Source organism: Pocillopora damicornis, chromosome 2 (genome assembly GCF_964200805.1).
Source record: "Pocillopora damicornis chromosome 2, jaPocDami1.2, whole genome shotgun sequence".
NCBI lineage: Eukaryota > Metazoa > Cnidaria > Anthozoa > Scleractinia > Pocilloporidae > Pocillopora > Pocillopora damicornis.
Genome location: NC_142671.1, coordinates 16,854,611 through 16,876,111, shown reverse-complemented (window position 1 = coordinate 16,876,111; position 21,501 = coordinate 16,854,611). Strand labels below are relative to the sequence as shown.

At 38.8% G+C, this 21,501-nt stretch overlaps 2 protein-coding genes across 4 annotated transcripts in view; one reads left to right on the top strand and one right to left on the bottom strand.

Moving 5' to 3' along the window:
* LOC113669117 (uncharacterized) overlaps positions 1 to 21,274 on the top strand; it is a 40,555-nt gene extending 19,281 nt beyond the window's left edge. Inside the window, exons 4-5 of the mRNA XM_089197240.1 lie at positions 20,664 to 20,780; positions 21,226 to 21,274. Coding sequence (XP_089053366.1) covers positions 20,664 to 20,780; positions 21,226 to 21,246 — 138 coding nt within the window. The 3' untranslated portion in view covers positions 21,247 to 21,274. The remainder of the gene's footprint in view (positions 1 to 20,663; positions 20,781 to 21,225) is intronic.
* On the bottom strand, positions 73 to 18,455 carry LOC149050105 (uncharacterized). 3 transcript variants are annotated; one of them, XM_089197234.1, is made up of 21 exons: positions 18,250 to 18,414; positions 17,068 to 17,094; positions 15,530 to 15,711; positions 14,956 to 15,012; positions 14,564 to 14,682; positions 13,528 to 13,722; positions 12,392 to 12,602; positions 11,561 to 11,871; positions 8,200 to 8,413; positions 7,953 to 7,976; positions 7,437 to 7,776; positions 6,692 to 7,045; positions 6,022 to 6,048; positions 5,054 to 5,243; positions 4,560 to 4,721; positions 4,355 to 4,433; positions 3,955 to 4,079; positions 3,261 to 3,413; positions 2,086 to 2,254; positions 1,233 to 1,423; positions 73 to 719 (listed from the first exon to the last, which is right to left on the bottom strand). In XM_089197234.1, exons 1-21 carry the CDS (start codon positions 18,273 to 18,275, stop codon positions 519 to 521), a joined length of 3,357 nt encoding a protein of 1,118 aa, XP_089053360.1. In that variant the 5' UTR covers positions 18,276 to 18,414; the 3' UTR covers positions 73 to 518. The 3 variants fall into 3 exon arrangements, with proteins under 3 accessions (XP_089053360.1, XP_089053363.1, XP_089053361.1); XM_089197237.1 differs by having other exon boundaries at positions 12,392 to 12,410; XM_089197235.1 differs by lacking the exon at positions 17,068 to 17,094 and having other exon boundaries at positions 18,250 to 18,455.
* Positions 21,275 to 21,501: the final 227 nt, after the last annotated feature.

The window sequence follows — 21,501 nt, the reverse complement described above, 5'->3', positions numbered from 1 at the left end:
GTTCTGTGTCATCTTAAAATGATGACACTTAACGAAAGAAAACAGTGCAGTGTGAAAAGATTAGCAGAAATATTTTTCTTTCTATAATATTTATTTGTTCCTCAGCAAACAGATAACAGATTAACTCACGAGCAAAGTGATACCTTGATTTAACTCTACATTCTCCCAAATAATTTGCAGGAACATATATAACAGTTGAAGGGGAGACTATGGTTATTGACTAGGAGCTATATGATTAAGCAAACGTAACTTATAGATGGTAATGAATGGTTTTCATAACTCCTACAATCTTTTTAAGTAAGCAAACTACAATTTTAATTCAACAAGAAATATTACAGCTATAGAAATACAGTTTGCATCTTTTTCACTCATCAAAAAGAGTTATTGCATACGATTTACATTGCGTTTAAACTAAATGAATGTTCTTGAACGACTACTAAGGTAATGAAAATCTTCTTTATTTTTATCCATCCATTGATCCGATCCATCAAACTGCGCGTAAGCCATCACTTGTGGATTTAACTTAAGTCACCCGCCAGTTTCTTAGTATCTTCTTCTTGTTCATCTTTATCCTTTACTTCCTTCAAACGCAGCACTGAATTTCTCATTTCTGACAACATCCTCCTTTGCTCGGTAAGTTGATTCTGAAAATCACGTCGCAGCTCCTGAATGTCTTCCTTTGTTACTCTACTAAAACGGTCTCTGTCACGATGGCACATCTAAAACGTGTGGAAATCAAACGTCTCAACTTTGAAGAAGAAAAGTACGAAAATTTAGGGCAGCCATGATCACAGGTGTGAAGTATAAACTCCAATGTCCACAATTATGGAATACAGATATGCCTGATATAGAATTCTAAAAATTAGATCGACACGCTATTTCCCTGTTCGTACCTTAATTAAGAGCAATCAGGGCACTGAATTTTGGTAGAAAGTTGTAAATGTTCGCAAATATTAAAATTACACAGACTTAAACAAGATTTTTGTGGTCTTTTTAACACTGGATACGAAAAAGTTCTTCCTTTGATTCTAGAGCCTGACAGCTGCCGTAGAGAGAGCTCCCTCTTCACATGCTTTCAATTTGGTCACAGGAACAACCCCTCGATTAATTGTAGCTGGAGGAGTGTGCTGAGGTATGATATGTTGGCAGATTACTGATGAAACCAAACCATTTATAGATTTAATTTCTAGCCCATTACCCTCCCCGCTCCCCCCTCCCTCTTTCGAACATACCTTGGTGAGCACTGTAATGCCTTCAAATCCTAATGAAACGAAGGGAAATAGTTTATTTCCCTCTGTATACTCCACTGAAGAACGCGCTACTTTTCTACCGTTCAAGGAGAACAACACAGAGACTTTTCCCTCGGGGACTCCACTAAAATCAACTTCACAAGCGATGAGATCACCGCGGTAAGCCATGGCTCCTAAGTTATCAACAGAAAATATTAAGTACATAGCAGAAAGATAACAAAATAAGCTAAACATGAGGCAACCAACCGTGTAACACCAGGATGTGAAATTGGACTTTTTTCTTTGTTGTTCGGTCTTGATCAATGACCTACCTCTTCGTTCATTCGAAGACAAAGTTTAATCTCCCTCACTGCATTTATACAAGAAGTGTTGACGATATAAATGATCCTAGTAGCGTCAAGCATTTGTTGATATGAATCTCGTTTTTCTTTGACCTTAAATGAGTTCTCTGTAGACCATTTGATCGGCAAGCAGAAGGCGAGGGTTGGAACCCTCCACGATCGACGAAGGATTCGGGGTTTTTTCAGTTTCACACTCTAGGCACATGGATTTTACAGTAACTACGTTCAGCATTCTATCTTGATCACACAGCTACAATACATTTCCCATTTATCTCATGCACGTCAGAATAATCATCTCGAGGAGTCTATAACGATTTTAAAGTGATCCCCATAACGTTCACAAACGAAAATTTCTGAATCTTTTTCTTTTGGAAAACAGAAACCTACTGTCGTAAGGTCGCCCTCAGAAGGATGGTAAGACTTTGATTATGTTTCCAAGCGCCAACAGATCCTTGTGGCAGATATCGTACACCTATCGTCAAAGTAACCCATACCTTCGACTTCTCTTCCCAGCTCATGGAAGCCAGTTTCAAATATTTTACCATCGTCTATGTGGTAACCGACTGTTCCACTATACCAGCCAGGCATTTTGTGACAGTCATACGACTCATGCACAGCACCCAGTGCCACAATACGCCTCTCCCCAGTCTCCTGAATAAGTACCTGCAAAACAATGACGGTCTTTTCTTTTTTAGACTTTGTTGTTACGGTTGCCATAAGTTCCATGCTTTTAATTTTGCTTTCAGTATGCAAATTAGTTTTTTTGCTCGTGAGACCGAGGGAATACTAGTTTCTAGTTTCTAGTCTAGTTTCTTAGACCAAAACAAAATAATAACGATCATACAGACGATGTTGGCCGTAATATAAACAATCAACATCCGAAATAATGATCATATAAACAACAAAAGCAGCTATAATAACAACTGCAATAATGATGATGATTACAAAGCAACACACTAATACAAATAATAATAGTAACAACAATAATAATATAAATGTAAACGATTAATCCAAAAGGGAATTTCGGCTGAACGAAGGCACCATCACGCTATTCAAAGGTGGCCATCTAAGGCCTTGTAACTTGACCCCGAAATGCACCTTAACGAAGTGGAACAAGGAGATGAATTTAACCTTTCACACCCTAACATCATTATGAATATTCTTCATGCTGTTCTCTATACAGTTGTGCTGACAAAGAAGAATTATTTAAACAATGAAGAGCTTTTTCGGTTGGTGGCGGTTCATTTACTTTATCCATGTGACCCGGCCTAATGTTTGACTCAGGGATAATAATGTGTGGAGAAATTACATCATAGTCACTCTTAGGTGTTACAGGGTTAAGTGCCCAAACGAGATCCATGTTGACACGTTACCATGAAAGCAAAGGTGAAAATAGGATACCACAAGAGGAACATAAAGATGTTTTTCAGGAACCGGTCTGGTCTTTCTATTATGGAGGCACCGTTAAGTTCATTCTTAAAAAAATGAGTATCTGTAGTGCTACAAAATAGAAAAGAATACCAGCGCCTACAGGAGGGAGGTTATTTAAGGGAAGAGGGTAAAAAGGCGATGTAATTATGTTGCATCTTCAGAGAGTCTATCATGGAGCAGGAAGTGTATGAATTAAATTTGTTGTTCGCAAATAATTCTCTGTAAATCAAAAGCACACCTCAAATCGTGGTTTCTCTGGTGTAAAGGGAGACTTGAACTTGGCGCTGTGAATGTTCTTACGATTTACACTTTCGCATATGTTGCAGAAAGAAGGTCCCATGTAAGTTAGGAGACAGCCATCGACAGCAATTCCCGGCGAATCATACCACGCCTTTAAATGACAATCGAACAAAACTTCAGTAACGTGAGGGACCCCTTCAGTTATGTCACCTGAAAATGTCTGCGGCTGAGATATTGTCCAAAAATGAATATTTGGCCAAGAACCAAAGCTTCAAGGAGAAATTTGAAAACTTAAAGACAATTTCTCGACCATGGACATTGTCAGCCGACATACCAGCAAGCCAGAAGGGGTTTTATTCAAGCTATAACCCTCCCATTAATTTTCGTATCGCGCGTTGAGAGCAAATTTTGTTGACTTTTTCGTACTTCCCGGAGCAGCATTTGAGATCAGCTTTTCTATGTCACTACAAAACAAGTTCGGTTTTTTTTTCAAAGGAACATGGAAACTACAGCACAACGTTTCTTGAAAGGTTTTCTCAATCGTACATTTAAATTTGTGTTCGAGGGAAAAGGTTAAAATGCAAATTCAAATGATTAAAAAGGTGTATCCTGATGGAGCAGAATCCATAGTATATGGTAGGGAAATTTCCTGTTTAAGTTAACATGTGAATGTGTGCCTCAAAAACACTCACTCTGTGGCCAGACGCAAGTTTCTCCTCCTTGTTTCCACGCGGTCGGAATACTTGCCGAACGATCTGATTGGCCAATTTTCGACCTCCCTCATTTTCATGCACCAAGTGATCTATCTTTTTCCCCTCTAAAACAAAGCGAGCAACCAAATATTAAATTGGCTTCTTCCGAATCTAGTCAGCAAAATCATTACGATACGCCTCGTTATAAATAGCTTATCATTACTGGAATTCTTAATTTGTGATTTTTTATTTCTTGTCCGTCATGGTTTAAACTTCCTTAGAACTATTGCTTTGATAATAACAAAGCAAGGTTTAGTAGGAAAACATCTCTCGCCATATACTTTTGTATGACCATATCATAGATTTCTGGGGCTATCTACTAATCTAGCACACCACCCACCTGTGAGGGGAAATTCATAACCATATTTCTCGAAGTACCTCCTTTCTAGTTTCTTCACCACTTTATTCAGAGCTACTCTCTGTCGAATCAAAGAAGACCACATCAAAAGTGAAGTAAAATCACTGAGCAGACGTGAACGATAACTTTAAACAACAGCAGCTTGTCAAAACTCACAAAACTAATTGGCAAGGTGTTATCAGCTTACCCGTCCGCCCTTGAGCGAAGCAGGAGTGTCGCGCCAACATAGGTTCCAGAGTACTATCAGGGGGACAGACAAAAGGTTGAAGGGCACTGGTATCGGATGATAGGTGCTGTAGGTTCTTACAGTAATGGCTCTCTTGAAAGACCACTCCTGCAGTGAGTTATCCTGATAATAGAGGAATGAGAGGGACTTAACAGCTTCTAAGGAAGTACCAGTTAATAAAGACAACAGGCGACACTCCTATAGCGGAAGAATATTTTGACATATCATACCAAAGGGACAATATTCGCCATCATTTTCGTCTAAAGCGTCAGTCGGCCAAAAGTACAATTACAGATAATCATAGAATCTTTTGAACTTTGCAGAAAATATATTTTATATCTTACGCCAAAAAAAGTTCCACCAAGTTTACAGTCGAGAACTTCTCATATTTTCTTAACTCTGGATTATGAACAGAATTAATATACATCGGCGAAGGCTGAGAGACTGATTAGTACCTGAACCTGCTGATAGGTGTTGGAGAGCAACGCAATCATCATGTTCACGAGAAGGATAACTGCCATGATTAAGAAGAAGCTGTACAGCACATGAATAAGAGAAACGGATGAATTGTCGACGGAGTTCAACCTATCCAGGTCAGCTAAACCCAGTAAAGACCAACCAAGGTGTGTCGCCATGTTCCACCAACTGAAGAACATAAGCAACGAGTTAGATCGAAACACCATTCAGTTCTTTAAATTGAAATCGTTAAGACCGCCATAAACGTTTTTAAACGTGTGTGTCCTGGAGGCCATCGTGTCACTGCTCTTACATGGATCATCGATTTCAAAATTTGCTTTCAAGATTCCTAGTCAGCTCCGTCACGTCAAATATCAACACATTTACGTGTTGGTATCCAAAATATCACACGATAACCTTAAACCTGAGGGATATCACTGGTAAAAAGAAATAGCAACGATGAAGTCTGGATTTTTCCAGAAGGAAAAAACCGTAAGGTACCTCTTAAGAAGTTAAACTAATAGCTGGGCTGGCCTTTTTGCAGGTTTAAGTGGCGAAGTAGCGTTAATTAATCGGACACGAAGCCGCGAGGGGGATGCGAGGCAAAGAGGGTTTCTTCACTCGCAGCTGTGCTTCTTGTTCTAGTAAATCTGCTGCCATGAAAGGAAAGAGTGTCTTTCCTGCAAATTTTCATGATGAAGCTGGTAAAGCACGGTGTTGAACATCAGGACTTATTTTAACACATCAGCATGATTTTTTTTCCACTTTTTTTCCTCCCGGGAGACCTTAATTAACCTTTCCGACCCCTCAGGTATAGAATTTCACGCTTGAAACTTTTTAAATAATCGCGGCATATTGAAAGCGCGAAATTCAAGGTTAGCAAAAATTTCGTGTAACCTGGTATATTTTAGACATCAGAGAACAAAGTTAAAATTAGAGTAGAAAAAAACTATAATTTTATTCTTACCAAATTAGCCCGGAATCACTGCATGCCCTAAAAATAATAGGAGAAAATGAATGGTTATAGAAACCGTTGCCATGGTTTACGGTTTAACCAACAGAAATTGTCCCATAACCACCACCCTCCCCCCCCTTCCAAATTTATTTTACACGGTTGTGTTGTTCCAGAGAAATTGTTAACTAACATTCCTGAACTTATACCTCCAGAAGCACAAAAAGTCAGTGTATAGCAAGTCACTGACTCCACAATTTATGACTACGACTGACCCTGCGATGATTAATGGGCATCAGGCTATCATGATTTGATTTCAAACCTTTTGTGTATTAGTGGCGCGACGAAGTGACTTATTTATTGAGGCCTCTTGTTGAAATTTCCTGCTTGAGTATTCATAAAGACTGTAAAAAATCGGCCTTCATGCTACGTTTGACATTCTGATCTGAGTAGTTTTACTCTCCTGTTAGGCTTCCCATCCAAAAAAGTAAATCTCACTTGATTAGCTTTTAGCCCACTGTTTCTTACATTGGGTGCCTAAACATTCATAAGGTTCCCCTCCATAACGTAAAAGGAAAGCTCTTCCACCCCACTACTAAAAAGACTAACAAACGAATGGGCCTAACAAGTTAACATCTGTCACTCACGGTTTCGATAATTTAGAAAGATCGCAATATGTACTCACAAATCCTCCGCGGAATCTTTTCCTGAGGTATAGGCCTTCTCAGCAACATATATCTTGGTCATAGCCAGAGAAAATGCTAGAATCATGGCCAAAAACTGCCAAAATATCGCCATTACGTCCCCGATAACAAAAAACAAAGCGATTTGTATTGCACCCATTCCCCGCTTGCGCTCTATGACTTGACCAAAGGCTCTCAGTGTGAGAAACATGGCGATAAATCCATAGAAATACTCTGACACAGCCAAGAGTGAGTTTTCTGACGCGTCCGTGGAGTTCATCCATGTAATTATGCGTAGTATGAAGGTGATCAGGTAGAAAACAAGAATGATGACGTCAAGCACATTCCAACGGTCACTATAAAAGTAGTAGATATCAGTACTAGAAGACCATTATCTATTTAAGGGAATCCGTGAACTGCTAGACCTTGCATAATCATGAGGCAAAATAATCAGTTCTTAAAAGTACCACTATTTATTGTTGCAATGAGTACGAGCTAATTAATGGTGTACTAAAACAATAAAAATCGGTTGCTGTCAATGAACCCGGGCAGTGAACCATGTCACCTCATGACTAATGATACAGCTCTAAAAAAATTACCAGTGTACCTTAGCTGAGAACAGTGGCTCATTTTGTTATCGTCTTCAAGCTGTAAACTCTTTTCCCCATCCTTCCTAGCTGACATGCCCCCAACATGAATGAGAATCTAGTATTGTCACTAGAAACAGAAAAGAAAACGCTGAAATACCTGAAATAATTACTAGGCTTCTTTCGCAAGATATTGTCTTCTTCTGCCTCATTTGTCTCTTGTTGACCCTCTTGTGAACATACTTGGTAGCTGGAGCCATCTCTATTCCTCCTACACCGCTTAAATGCTTTCATGTCAGCCTTTTTAGGACTAATAAACTGATCCACCTCCATCAAAACGCGTCCCAGGAAGAAAACTAAAATGGCCCATTCTAGTCGACTGAAGGCAATAGTTGAAGGGGACAGGCAAATGGCGAAGTGAAGAACGAGGAGGATGAGATAACTCAGCGTGTCGCGGAAAAAGACGAAATAAGGAGTCGTAAAGTAATCCTTGTATTTCTCTGGAAGACATCATAGTAATCATAGTTATACTCGGTAGGACAATGAATGAGACGCGAGCTTAGAATGGAGACCATCAAAAGAAAACCCTGGAAGCACTGACGATCTGACGAAAATTATTTGGAAAAAAAAGTTTAACGATCTGGAAATCTAGCAACCAAAAATAGCCCGTCCTCACCATAGATGGTCTTTCCCTCGATACCTGTAAGAAAGTAAAACATATCCATTATAAAGCCAGTTACACTTCCGAGCAGTGGGGAGAAAAGTTAAAGCTTTTTAAAATATAATACCGTTAAAAACCTTCCTCAATTCGAATTGTAACAAGTGCATGCAATACTTTCTTATTTTTTCCCCAAACCAATTAGGAGAATAATCATTCTAAGGAGGGTTTTTTTATATCGTAATTCTAAACCTCCCCAGGTTACCTTGTATGACAGCTGTTCCCAACGTCTCGTGTGACTCGAATTCTCCAAAGTGACGTGCTGTGCCATCTTTAGTTGCCATCTTAATTAACTCGTGCTCCCCGATACCGACGGGAACGATGTTAACTTTCATCTCCTTTATCTCCTCTAAGAGCTGTGGACTCCCAGCGTTAGCCTTAACCATGCTTAACGAGTCATTAAGAAAGAGCACGACCACCTATTGTAAACATAAAATGAAAAAAGGTGATATTTATTCCCTTGATTCTCAAAAAGAAATTTACAAGTTTTATCAAATATGAGCCCAAACTTATCAATCTTGATACCACACCAGCCTTCTTATAAATTAAAGGAGCTGCTTGAATTTTTTTACAAAAAAACACTTTGAAAAACAATAATTGGATTCGCAGAGAATATTGCTGATGTGCTTGTAAGTATCTCAACTACTGACAATGGATCTATTGCATAAGTTATTTATCGTTTTGTTTATCTCACCGTTTATTGAATCTGTTCACAAAACTGATAACTGTAGCTGTTATGTACATGTAATGCCAGATACGATAAATAACTAAATCATTAAAGGGTAACCGACGCCAAATTTTCTCCTTTTTTGTCCCAATACATTCCTTAAAGAATCCTACATGAGCAAATTTACGATATGTTGTGCAAAATAAAATTTTCTACAAATTTTTTTTGACGCTTAATCGACGGCCAGGTCAGGATGTGATACGTCACACGTGTGTAAGGTAGTGAAAAGCGTCATGTCAAGACCTGAAAGTAACAACTTCGTCCCGGCTGCTCAGCTGCTGCCCAAATTTACTAGCGGAAAAAAATAAGATTTGTTCCATTCTCTTATAGGCCACCAATCAGAGAATATGAATTACGAAGTGAGAAATAAAACAACGAAGGTTTTTGAATAATCGAAAGGCGACAGATAGCGTGCCTGTATTCAGAGCCACAGGTAGTTTGCACGCCATTCCAAACAGCTGTAAAAAAATATATGTTCCCATAATTTTTTCCTCTTAACCATTATCGAGTAAAAAAATTGAAAAAATGTACCACTGTCAGCTGAGTGAACAGTAAAACAAGGTGACAGCCTGAAAGAGGAAACCATTTAAGCACATTTCATGGGAATGCCTAGCTCCTACCGTTCAAAACGCAGTGCTTTGGTAAAAAAAAGGAACGGAGTTAGCGACAAACTCGTGCTATGGAAATAACAAGTAGGTAATGTTTCTCAAATTACGACCTGAACTTTAAAAACTATAATATATATATATATATATATATATATATATATATATATATATATATATATATATGTTCACGGACAAGTTATAAAAAACTGTACTACTCTTAGCCGCGTTGACATTTACAATATGGACGGAAAACAACAGGATGTAAAACAAAGAAAACGAAAACCAGGGAAGCTCTGTGTAGTGATGTTTTGTAACAAAGCAAATGCAGACGTAGTCAGCCTCCACCAGTTTCCCCAAACCCTGTATCTGGACAATACATCTGGCTTCTGCCTGCAACTGTTCCACTGTAACATCCTGCAAATTTTTATTTTCGACCACATCTACTTCTCGGCAAAAGATGTTTTGTTCCTTCCTCCACATTGATTGGCCACACTGACACCTTGTAATAAAAAAATCAGTAAAGTAGCAATTTTTTTCTCGATGTTGAACAGAAGAAATAGAGAGCACAACTTGCATGATTGGTTTCACCAAAAGGAACAGTTATCAGCTCTGCAACTGTTACAAACGTGAGAGATAACTCAAACTTAAGGCTACTTTACTTTATTTACAATTCTTCATGTGCGAATGTTATTTTTTTCTGCATCGTGTTTTAAAGTAAAAGCCGAGAAATCTTTAATCGTTCGCCAAATTCAACACAGGAAAGCTTGAAACCGATTCAATCGCGTGTGAACGTGTATAATCCATCCAATTCACCTCCACAAGTGTGTATGTTTGTATTTTTAGTCAGTGAAACCTTAGCTTCGGAAGGTGCGTGCGTGTAGCATAAAAACATTTCACTCTCACGGTATTCAAGAGTCTACACACTTGGTTTCTTTAATTGATCGCTCCTATAATTGAAAAGCAACTGATTTTCAGATTTTTTTTACAATCGCAAATGCACTCACCATTCTTGCTTTCTTGATTGAGGCGGCCGCGGCGCACGGGCTCTTGATCCTCTTCTGACCCCCGCCCTCTATTTTAGGTTACATTCGTCCTGGCGGTTCAAATTGGCTGGGCCTGATTTCACTAACGGATTCAGAAACCCTTTCATCATGTTCACTTTCCATCGAGGCCTCAAAATCCGAATAATAAGACCCCGAAATAGGACTGCTTTCACTCGAAGTACTATCCGCCATTTTTTTTTTTGGTTAATGTACACACGTGTGACGTAAAGGTCACATGATCAAAATCGAAGCGTTTACGGCGGATGACTCACGAAGCTGCATTAAGGACGGTTTTCCCGGCGAAAAAAGGTGCAAAGAGGCATATGAGGCACCTTGTATCTGTTTCAATGTGTTACTCGAGGCATTTAGACGGTATTCCGAAAAAGTGACATTTTAGTCGTCAGTTACCTGTAATATGCATGCAAAGATTTCAGCATGCTCATAGAGAGTTGAAACTGAATGCAAAAAGTAGAATGGATTGCAGAAAGTTGAAATTAAATTGATTGAGAGTCAAGAGAGTCGCGAAAGCAAAGCAAAACAAAATGGCGGACAAGTTAGTGGAAAGTAACCACATTTTAGTTCAAAGTTTACAGGAGAATTGAAGAACAAAAATCCCCAAAAAAGCACAAACGACTGGCTAAAAGCTTGGAAGTTTTGGGACTTAAAAGACAACTGTATTTAAAACGGACGTACCGGAGGTCTTCAACAAAATTCCCGAGGAGTTTGACGCAATAGTTCTTCTGAAAGACGGGAAGATTATGAGCCGATAGCAATCGTGAAATGGTTATTGCTTTTTACTGATACCAAGGGAAATTAGTGGGACATGTTTTTCTCATTCTGATATCTAATATAGAAAGAGCATAAACGCTTGATTATTCGTGACAGTGAGTTTAAAAGCTTGAAGTACGAGGGGAAAGCCTGAGTCCTCCAGCAAGAAGGCAAATGCAAGGGGCCGGCCCATGAGCCGTGACACTAATTAAAACGTGATTTGTGTTTATGTTTTAAACATAAATCAACTGTAGCATGCGATCTTCAAAATCAATCAATACTGAATATGAATCGGTAAGTATAACTTACCAAGGCCTGATAACCAGCCCGTGACTGCAAAATGAGCCCATAGGAACAAGTTAAGGGACAAAACTTGACAGCGCTCCGCCGGGAAAACGGTTGTGCGCATGTATTCCTCACCTTTTTGGCCTCCTTTCCAAGTGTTTGGTTTGTGAATGCACCTCGGGTGGCCATAAGATCTTCACTGAGTAAACTGGTAGATTTTGGCTGCTGTAACTGGTTAATCCTCGCTCGAAGTGCATCCTCAGTAGTGCACCTCTCTTCAAAGTTGATGTTACCGATAATTTTGTGGTCTTCATGTAAAACAACACAGTATTTGGCAGAGTGGCAGCCATATTCACCAACAATGTAGTTTATCGTCTTTTTAATCAGATTAAATTCTTCTTTTGAGGTATCTTTGCCCAGCGTCAAAACAAAACATATTCCGGTTTCTGAAAAATGATCGAAGAAAGCATTAGAGGCTAAGTGATTAAACCACTGATCAATAAAGGAAACATGCAACAACTGATACAAAGCACCTCAACAACTCCCCAGTAGATACTTAAATCTAATCTCAAAACTTGGTTAGAACGGTCCCAACCATTCTTAAGACCGTTATGATCAGGTGGGAACAAATACGGGGCCTGTGAACGCTCCTTGAACGACGTATCCTGCAGAACTGGCGCAGTTTTTTGCAAGCACAAGGCAAGCACGAAAGCGCGTTTCACGTGCCAGGGAAGAAATACGTGACCCGCACCTCGCGCATAGTTTTAGTCAGGACTCCTGTATTGTTTCAGTTGAGAGGACTCAGTTTGCATGGTAACTCAGTTTTATGGAGTTAGGAATAAAATACAGAAAAGCCATCACCCTCCACTCCTCACCCCTCTCCCCCTCAGGCCCAAACCTTTTGAATACTTTAGAGCTTGCTGAAAACGCATTACCATGTAATGCTAGCAAAACGATATTACAAACCTCTTTTCCTCCTCAAGGCCTGTTTTATCAAATGCACGACGAAGAAAATGGCAAAGAGAAAGGGAAAAAAGACGATGTCAAACACTGTCCAGAGGTTGAGAAAAAAGTATCCCCAGCGTTGAGGCGTCCGCCATGATTCTTTTCTTACGTGAAAAAAGGATTGGTACCATCTGGAGTTGAGCAAGTTATACACCACTGGGTGAGAGATGAACTGCGAAAAAAATTCGTCGATACATTATTTTACGCAATGAACTGAATTTGGACTGGTTTTTGCTTATTACTTATCAGAGGAGAGCCTCATAGGGGACGTCACCATTAACAACGTTTGGCTTCATTTAATTCAAAACAATTCTAACGACATATCAGTGACACACCCGGCCGCGCGTCATGTGCCACCTTTTTGCTCTTGCCACATTTTGACGTCACGACTGTGATCTACAACAGAATAGAGCTGCTAAATCAAGGGTCTGAAAGATTTCTTAGGAATAAGCAACAAAATTCAAGTTGAAAACTAATTTCCGGCCGGATCAGCTATGGCGCCCGGCAGCCTGATGTGTGTCATTAAATCATTCAGTTTGGCGTCACATTATTCAGTAGATTCACTAGAGTATAAACTTCTTTCACTGGAAATTGATTAATTGTTTCTTTGTACATACAGTAGAAAGACATAAAAATGACGTCCTGTACATTGAATCACAGGCGGCCCAAGCTCCAGCTGTGAGATTATCATCTCGCGCAATAACAGTCATGGTGGAACTATGAGAGTTTGTATGGGAATATTTCCGACCGCTTTAACGAATTAAAAAATACGTCAAATTCTCATGATTGATTGAATTGGCACTAAGTTTACCGTGACATTGTGTGCATAAATCTTAAAAATATATTTTCCCCTTTGTAATATCCGATATTACACCCATATAACCACCCGTGAGGAGGCTTTATGTGGCACACAAAGCGTCCTCACTGGTGGTTATTGGTAAGGAAAGAAGAGAGACAACAATGTCCCCAATATAGCACGTAAGGGTAAGGGCACCCGTGTGTTCAGATGGGCGAGAGCATTCCCACTAGAATCGACTTTAGGGGTAAAGGATATCATAAAGTGTTGATTGGAAACCTTTTTATCATTCGTGTAGTACCTTCTTCTGCTTCGTGTCAATTGCCTTGTCCACCAGATCATCAAAACAACTTTGAAATGTATTTCTGGTATCGGCGTCGGCTTTAAGGGGATCTATCAAGGCTGATGTGAACTCGCACATAGATTTTTCAAGCTTTTCTATATCGTCTTTCTCCGGGTTTGCACCATCTGCTAAATCTCGCAGTGCTTTGTTGACCTAAGTTTAAAAAGAAATGAAGTTATCTTTTTATGAAATGGCTCGTAAAAATCAATGATGTTGACAGAAAAGTTGAGATGGTAAGTTTTAAGTTCGGTGAAGAATTAAGAAAGATGTTTTTTCGTTAAAAAATAAGGTTCGATTCCACATGGTGACTCAGAATTTTTTCTTTGTCCCACGCTCGTGACAAGACGAAAAAACATCTTTCTTAATTCTTCACTGAGTTTAAAACTTACCATCTCTACTTTTCTGTCAAAAACATTACGCTATCGACATTACTGATCCTAGCAGTATGCAGGACGCGTGTCATTAGAACTTCGTAATAGACCCCGCTCACCGAAGAGTCCTTGTGGCTCAGTGGTAGAGCATCGGGGCGCAAATCCGAAGGTCTGAGGTTCGATTCCTCGTGGGGACTCAGAATTTTTTTCTTTGTCCCACGCTCATGACAAGACGAAAAAACACCTTTCTTAATCAGTGATGTTGTTTCTGATTTCTTATTAGCCTCCAGTTGTTGAAGATGGCAAGAGAGTTTTTCAATTGTCCTTTGCAAATTAGTACACTGAAACCTCGATGACCAATAAGAAAGAAAACAAGATATAACTGCAAGTCAGTGATACTTCAAGGTTACAAGTACACTCTCAGACAGCGGAAAAAAGTAACAATTGGTTGTAGTTTTGACGCTAATTAGTAGAGAGAGCGGTATGCGCATGACGAGCTAATCATATGGAGAAGTGAAACAAAATCAAAGTAAATAAGGATCACTTTTGTTACTTGGTCTGGTGATACAGCCCTAAGTAAACTATGCCGGTAAAATAGGTAAAGATAAAGTTACAAGACCAACCTGGAAAGATTTGATTAAGGTATTAGTTTTACACCTTGCCAGGGTTTTTGGAGTCACTGTTTGATCAATCGCATCGAAATCACCCTTACGCAGAACATCATCCAGATCCTTCTCTATCTCTGTAAAACAATCAGATACACGCAAGAATGATTCACAAGTATGGACATTTTTCAATTTAAACAACCACCGAAAAAAGCAGTAAGTTTGAATTTCACCACCCTCTCAATGTAGCCCTCGTTCCTCGTGTGGTGAACAGTCTCCGGGGAAGGAATAAACTTTGAATAAACGAAATGAATGCATGTTGACTCAGTAACACAATTACACCAATGTTGTAGGAGTCTGTTTATTTGCGTCTTGAGTTTGTGTCTCCCTTGACGCCCTCTTTCACTTACCTTCATGTTGAGATTGTTGATTAGAAGCATCAATACCCCCATGCTCGTCCTCTGGTTCTATAAATAGGTGATAGAAAGGAAATTTATATCAAATTTTGCCACTTTTTTTTTCAAAGGTTGATCACGAGTGACGTCAAAATATGTAGAACGAAAAAAAGGTAGCACATAAAGTAAAGGTGCCTGCGTATGTCGCTGATGTTTATTTTTTTGTTTTTTTTAAACCAAATTTTGACGCCATTGTTCATCCATAAGTAGGAACACGCTTAGTCGTACACGCATTTGGATTAATTATTCTTATCATCTATCAGAGGACAGACACAGGCGAGTCAACATCGCAACAAATAAGCTTTGTCAAACTGTACACTATATTTGCTGAGGCGGAGGCAAAACAGCCTATTTGGTGATTATTCTCATCACTATTCCAACCCAATCGTTTAGATAATATCTTTCATATTCAAGACAAACCAAATTGACTGCATCTACAAAATTCTGTAACGGGTGGTTCAATAATGAATCAAGGAACGTTATCATAAAGGCCACCAATCCCTGTAAGACTCTCTATGATCATACATACCAAAACCAGCAGGAATTTCCCCCTCGACCTGATCCTGATCAACGCATGTTACTACGGAAGCCTCGATATCAAGTTCTGATGATGGCCTCCTCACAGGCTCGGAAGCCACAGGCCCACGGTCATCTCTTACCACTAGTTCTTCAGGAATTACTGACAGCTCCACTTCCTCTAGTGAATCAGCTCTAAAGCACAATTTAACCCATGGAATCAGTACTCAGGTATTCTAGTCACCAATGGCGTAAAGCCTGGTTTTCATTCGCGACGCAAGCACGTGTTCGAAACGAACATGAACCTTACTACACATTAATAGGACATGTAATGCAGCATTTTCTTTTTTACATAATTTAAGGCGCATTAGGAAATATCTTTCTAGAGAATCTGCAGAAATATTAGTTCATGCATTAGTTATGGGAAGAATGGATTATTGTAATAGCCTTCTTTTAAGAGTGTCTGCTGATATTCATTTAAATAAGCTGCAAAGAGTTCAAAATACAATGACCAGGTTAGTTTGCATTGTTCCTAGATTCTGTCATATAGCAACAGTTTTACGTTCTTTGCACTGGTTGCCAGTTAAATTGGAATTAATTTCAAAATTTTAGTCATTACTTTTAAGGCTATTAATGGCCTTGCTCCTAATGACATATCTGGTCTTATTAAGATAATACAGCCTTCGAATTATAGTTTGGGCTCTAATTATGAGCTTTTATTACAACCCTTAACCACTGGAGCGAAGAAAACTTTAGGTGATAGGGCTTTTGCCAGTGCAGCTCCTAAACTCTCGAATGGTCTTCCTAGTTCAATAAGAAATGCAAATATAACATAATTAAATTTTCATAATTGATGTTTAGTTTTAAAGTTTTTATTCACGTTTATAAATTTTTGCTCTATGTTATTTATATTATTTTATCGTTTTGTATATTTTGATGCAGGGCCTAGTATCTAATTTTTATCTAACATTTATATTTCTATTTATTTTTATTATATTTATTTTATCGCACATTTGATGATATGCACAAGTAAAATGCGCGTTACAAATAATAAATATTATTGTTATTATTATAATTATCAAGTCCAAGCGTGAGCACAAACGCACTCATAAGTAAAATATACCAAGTGGAAACGAACGTCGACGAGCACAAGCACTAGTACAAGAAAAGGCATGCACTTGTTTGTATGCTTGCATCGAGGTCGTTTTCATAGCGAAATAAGGGCTGTTATGGCTACATTTGCGCTTGCGCTTATGCTTGCGTCGCTAGTGAAAACTAGGCTTTATAGAACAACAAATAATGAAACTTCCAAAAACGTCTGAATGCACATAACTACGAGCCTGATAAAAACATTACTGTTTAAAAATGTACAAAAATGTCAGTATGATTTGGTGAAGATTTTATGTTCTCGAAACTGAAGAAATCCTGGTATTTCATCCACAATATCTGTACACAAGAGACTAAGTATTGTTTATAATATCTTGCTATACGATAAACCGAGAAAATTTTGAAAAAGGTTTCAATTTCCAAGTAGATTGCGAGCAAGCCCACCTTTTCGGCGAAGTCCGTTGCGCGAGTCTGAAAAGTCAGCCAAAACAAGAATGTTAGCGCGCCACGCGAAGTCAAGGAACTAAATATTAAAAATGTTTTCAGCAAAGTTATCCAAGTTTCGGTAAAGGATATGGCCATTAGACCGTTTCACACTAGCAAATATAACTAATGCTGTAGAAAAGTGGGGATTAAAAGTTACTTGAAAGATTATATTGCACGGTAGTTTTATAAAAGGGTCTGTTCCCAACTGCTGATATTGATTCTTTTTTTGTGTATTTTGCTATGCTTGAGTGGTTCGCTTAGTCAAACATTATCACCACAGACCTCTTGCTAACTAGCGCTGCTCAAGATTTTCTTTCCCGCGGGCGAAGAAACACACAAGCCGAAGCATCCACGATGAGGGCATTCCTGCAGGCTATGCTAGCTGATTTATGCATTAGATGTTCTAGACTCTCAAGCATCTCTATGTAAACGGAGCTGTTGAATTCAATAAAGCAGTGTGTTCAAAGTGACTTATACAGTTTCTGTTGCAACTAAAATGTAATGATCCTCTTATAAAAATAAATAAATAAAAAACAACTATTATTGACTACGAAAACAATTTCATTGCTTTGTTAAAATGACATCGTCACAGAATTTAATTTGTGAGCCACTCAAGAGAACGTGATAAAAGGAACATATCAAAAACCACAAACAGAGCCGTAGTCCCACAGGAAATCAATAACAGCGTTGCTATTGTATCTTGTTTCTTCTCAGTGTGCATAATAAGTGAGGGGCAAAGCGGAAATTTTGCTCAAACATGTTTTAAAACCACCTTCGCTAAATCAGGACCGAAAGAAAAAACGCGTTTAGAACTAAGACCAGGATTTCTTTATAAGCATTAATTTTAAAAGAATATAAGACCTCAACAAAGTTTTCTTTCTTATGTGGTAACTCATTTCCAAGTCAATCTTAGTGAAAGTGCGTTTGCATAGAGTTTTTCCGCAATATTCAATACCTCAAGTCTACTGCACGATAACAGAACAGAGCTGAGTCGAATCAACTCCGAATAGGAAACCCATTTAATCTGTGATTTTCCACACAACTAACAATCTCTCCTAAGTTCAAGACATAACGTTAGCCGCAAATGAGAACTCGCTGTGACGAAATAATTCAATCAAAACATTGACAATCATTACTTACTTCTCACAATTCCCAGGGTCGGCCATTATCTTCCTATGCAAGCCGCGTGAAAATCCCCATGGATTATATTCTGGAATAGAGTTCTACAAAATAGTAGCTGTAACGAAGAATCGATTGGCTTCTAGTTTTCTTTCCTCAACCCGTTTACAATGAGTGACTACAAAAATTAACGCATACACGTATGCAGATCAAGGCTGAAGTGCACAAAAATCTCGACGGTGATTGGTCAATTTGCAGCAAGCCTCACTTTGGAAGTGAATTCTTCACATGCTTGAGATAGGTATCCTTTCACCGCTGCTTCAAGATTTTTTTTTTTCAACATTGTTTACCAGAAAATCTCAAATATGCCTCTAAACGCACATAAGAGCACGCATATATTTGAAAAACAGGTCATATCAGCAGCGAATGCAGTTAAATTCCTATTCCTTCTTTACTGCTATCAAGTTCTAACTTGACACGCGAGAATTCTCAGGTCCAAGATAAAAAACAAAGGTGCGAGAGATCACGACGAACCTTACGATCTGTACAAAAGAGAATTTGTATTGAAACCGTTATTCTTAGTACATCTTGACATATCTGTATAAAAGGTTCTTATCCACTGCATGAAATACGATCCAAAGTTAAATTTTTCCGAAACTTTAAAAATAGAAAATCATGGGTAACAGAATCATATGCTTTTTCAAAATCTATAGCAACCAAGATTCCAGAGCTATTTGTCATTCCCAAACTATCCTCGGTAGTCTACACTGCATCAAACACAGATCTTCATCCCACAAATCCATTTTGATTGTAATGAATACTTTCGACTATTTTCATTAACAAATATTTTCTTAATGCAGGCTCTTTTCCTTTTTGTTATTTTTTAGGTTAAAAAAAATTTATTCCTCAGGAAGCCGTAGTCTTAGAAAATAGCCAAGTTGATCACGTTTTATTTTGGTAACAACTGAGTTGAAAACGTAAATTGGCCGCTGTAAAGAGTAAAAAAGCTAACGTTTCGAGCGTTAGCCCTTCGTCAGAGCGATTGGAGGAATTGTGGGTTGTGTGTAGGTTTATATGCAGAAGGTGGAGCTACGCTATTGGGGGAGTATGGTGACGAGGAAACAAGAAGAATTAGTTGAATGAAAGCGCTCGTTGATACCGTGGGAATTAAGAATACCGATTTGGAAGATAAATTTTTGTTCTTGTGTTTTGCGGCTTTCCGAACTACCTAGATGTAAGGAAAGGCCGCAAACTGCAATATCTTGTTTAGAATGATTAGGGAGATGAAAGTGTCTAACGACTGGTTTGGATGCGTCCTTGTCATTTATTTCTACGTCGCAAAGGTGTTCTCGAAATCGTTTACCAAGTCGTCTTCCTGTTTCACCAATGTATAACTCATTACCATAAGTGCAAGTTATGCAGTAGATGACATTGGCGGAGGTACACGTAAAGTGCCAGTGATCCTAATGGATCTCTTGGGTACCGATATTTTCACTACGCTTCACACCCTGATCCTGTTTGGGACAAAATCCGGTCATACCGTTACCGTGCTCACGAAAAAAAAATTTACCGATTGTTATACATCTATCACATCCTGTTTCGTGTAGTGTTTTCAGATAGAATGTTTTCCGTTAGATATACAGACCGCGCATCTTAAGCGCTTATCCAATATACTGATGAAGATCCCCTTTTCAAGAAGCCGGTAGAGTTAATTGGATATCCTGTTTACTTAAGTAATGGGCTCCTGACGAATCCCCTTAAGGTTAAATGAGAGACCATCTCCACCCTCCACCTCCAGACAAGTTATAGACAGACTTAGAAGGGAAGAACACGAGGATTTGAACCAGAATCAAAACTTTCTTCCCCCCCCCCCCCCCCTTATACCCTAAATATCAATTTTCCTCTCTTGTTTGTTGTCCCCTTGGTACAGACTAATATATTTCCGAATTTCAATCAGCATTAGGCCCATGTGTTTCAATTTCCGAAGATTCTCGTGAACATAAGTTTGATTCTCCAGTTCCATAAACGTGAATTGTCGCAACGTGGTCCATTGTTTCTTCTTGGTCCGATTTTTTATTCCTCGCCTAATACATTTTTGTTTTCTTTATCATACCATACCAGTCTTTGATATCCTAATCTATATTTGCTCATGATCCTAACTCCATCTTTCACAGCAGTGTGAGTGAACCTGGGCTCTGTAGCCTCGCTTTGGAATGTTGCGTCTGTCGTTGCAATGTCGAGAACTGGACCCAAGTATTTCCTCTCTCTCTCGATCGTGCGAGCAAAATGGTAATGGTAATAGGGAAACCCCCCCCCCCCCCCCACCACCACTGTATGCTCCTTTGTGATTACTACCAAATTTAACCCAGGATAACCACAACTTCATATAAGATTATTACAGGGTAGAATTTTAAATTATTTCTCTAATTTTTAAGGCCAAAACAACAAAGAAAATTGTTCTCCGTATGGAGTGCACAGATTGCAAGTACAGGAAACAAATTGCCCTGAAAAGATGCAAACACTTTGAGCTGGGTGGAGACAAGAAGAGAAAGGTAAAAGCAGGCTGTATTCATTTGTAAGGGTTAAAGGCCCACGATCACTCAAGTGACTTTGCACTTGGTGGGTTATTTTGGAGCAATTTGTTGTATGCAGCACTCTCCCTGGTGGTCATCAAAATTATATCTAAGTTGTAAATTTCTCTTCAGCAGATTAGTATTAACAGAAAGATAATTCCATGCTGTTGGGATCTAGCTATATACCTGTTTGACATCATACTGTATTTTAACTTGTTTACTGGTGGCCTGTTGGTTTTGAGAGTCTTGGTTGACTGAAGTAAACACAAATTCCATTCTGACCAAGACTAATCCCCTCTTACCACCTCTCTTTCCTCTTTTCTTCCCCCCCCCCCCTCTGAAACATTGATAGTGCAGAAAAAGGGCCATGCTTAATGATGTGTCATGTATATCTCCTAACATTTTTCTTTTGTATTTTTTCTAGGGTCAAATGATCCAGTTCTGATTGTAATAAAGTTTCTTACAATGTGTCAGACTTGCATTTGTTTTGTTTGAGTTAAAGAAGGGTGAAGACAGATGTAGATTGTTAGCAGATAGTCTGAGATAAATAGATCCTTGAATTACTTGTATGATGTGAGAAACTTATTTCAAAGTTAGGTTAAGGCTCATTTACTGAGGGTTTCTGGCATTTTATTCAAAAGAGACTATGGTTTAAATTTTCCCAAAATATGACTGGATTTGATCTCCTTCTTCCTGCAAT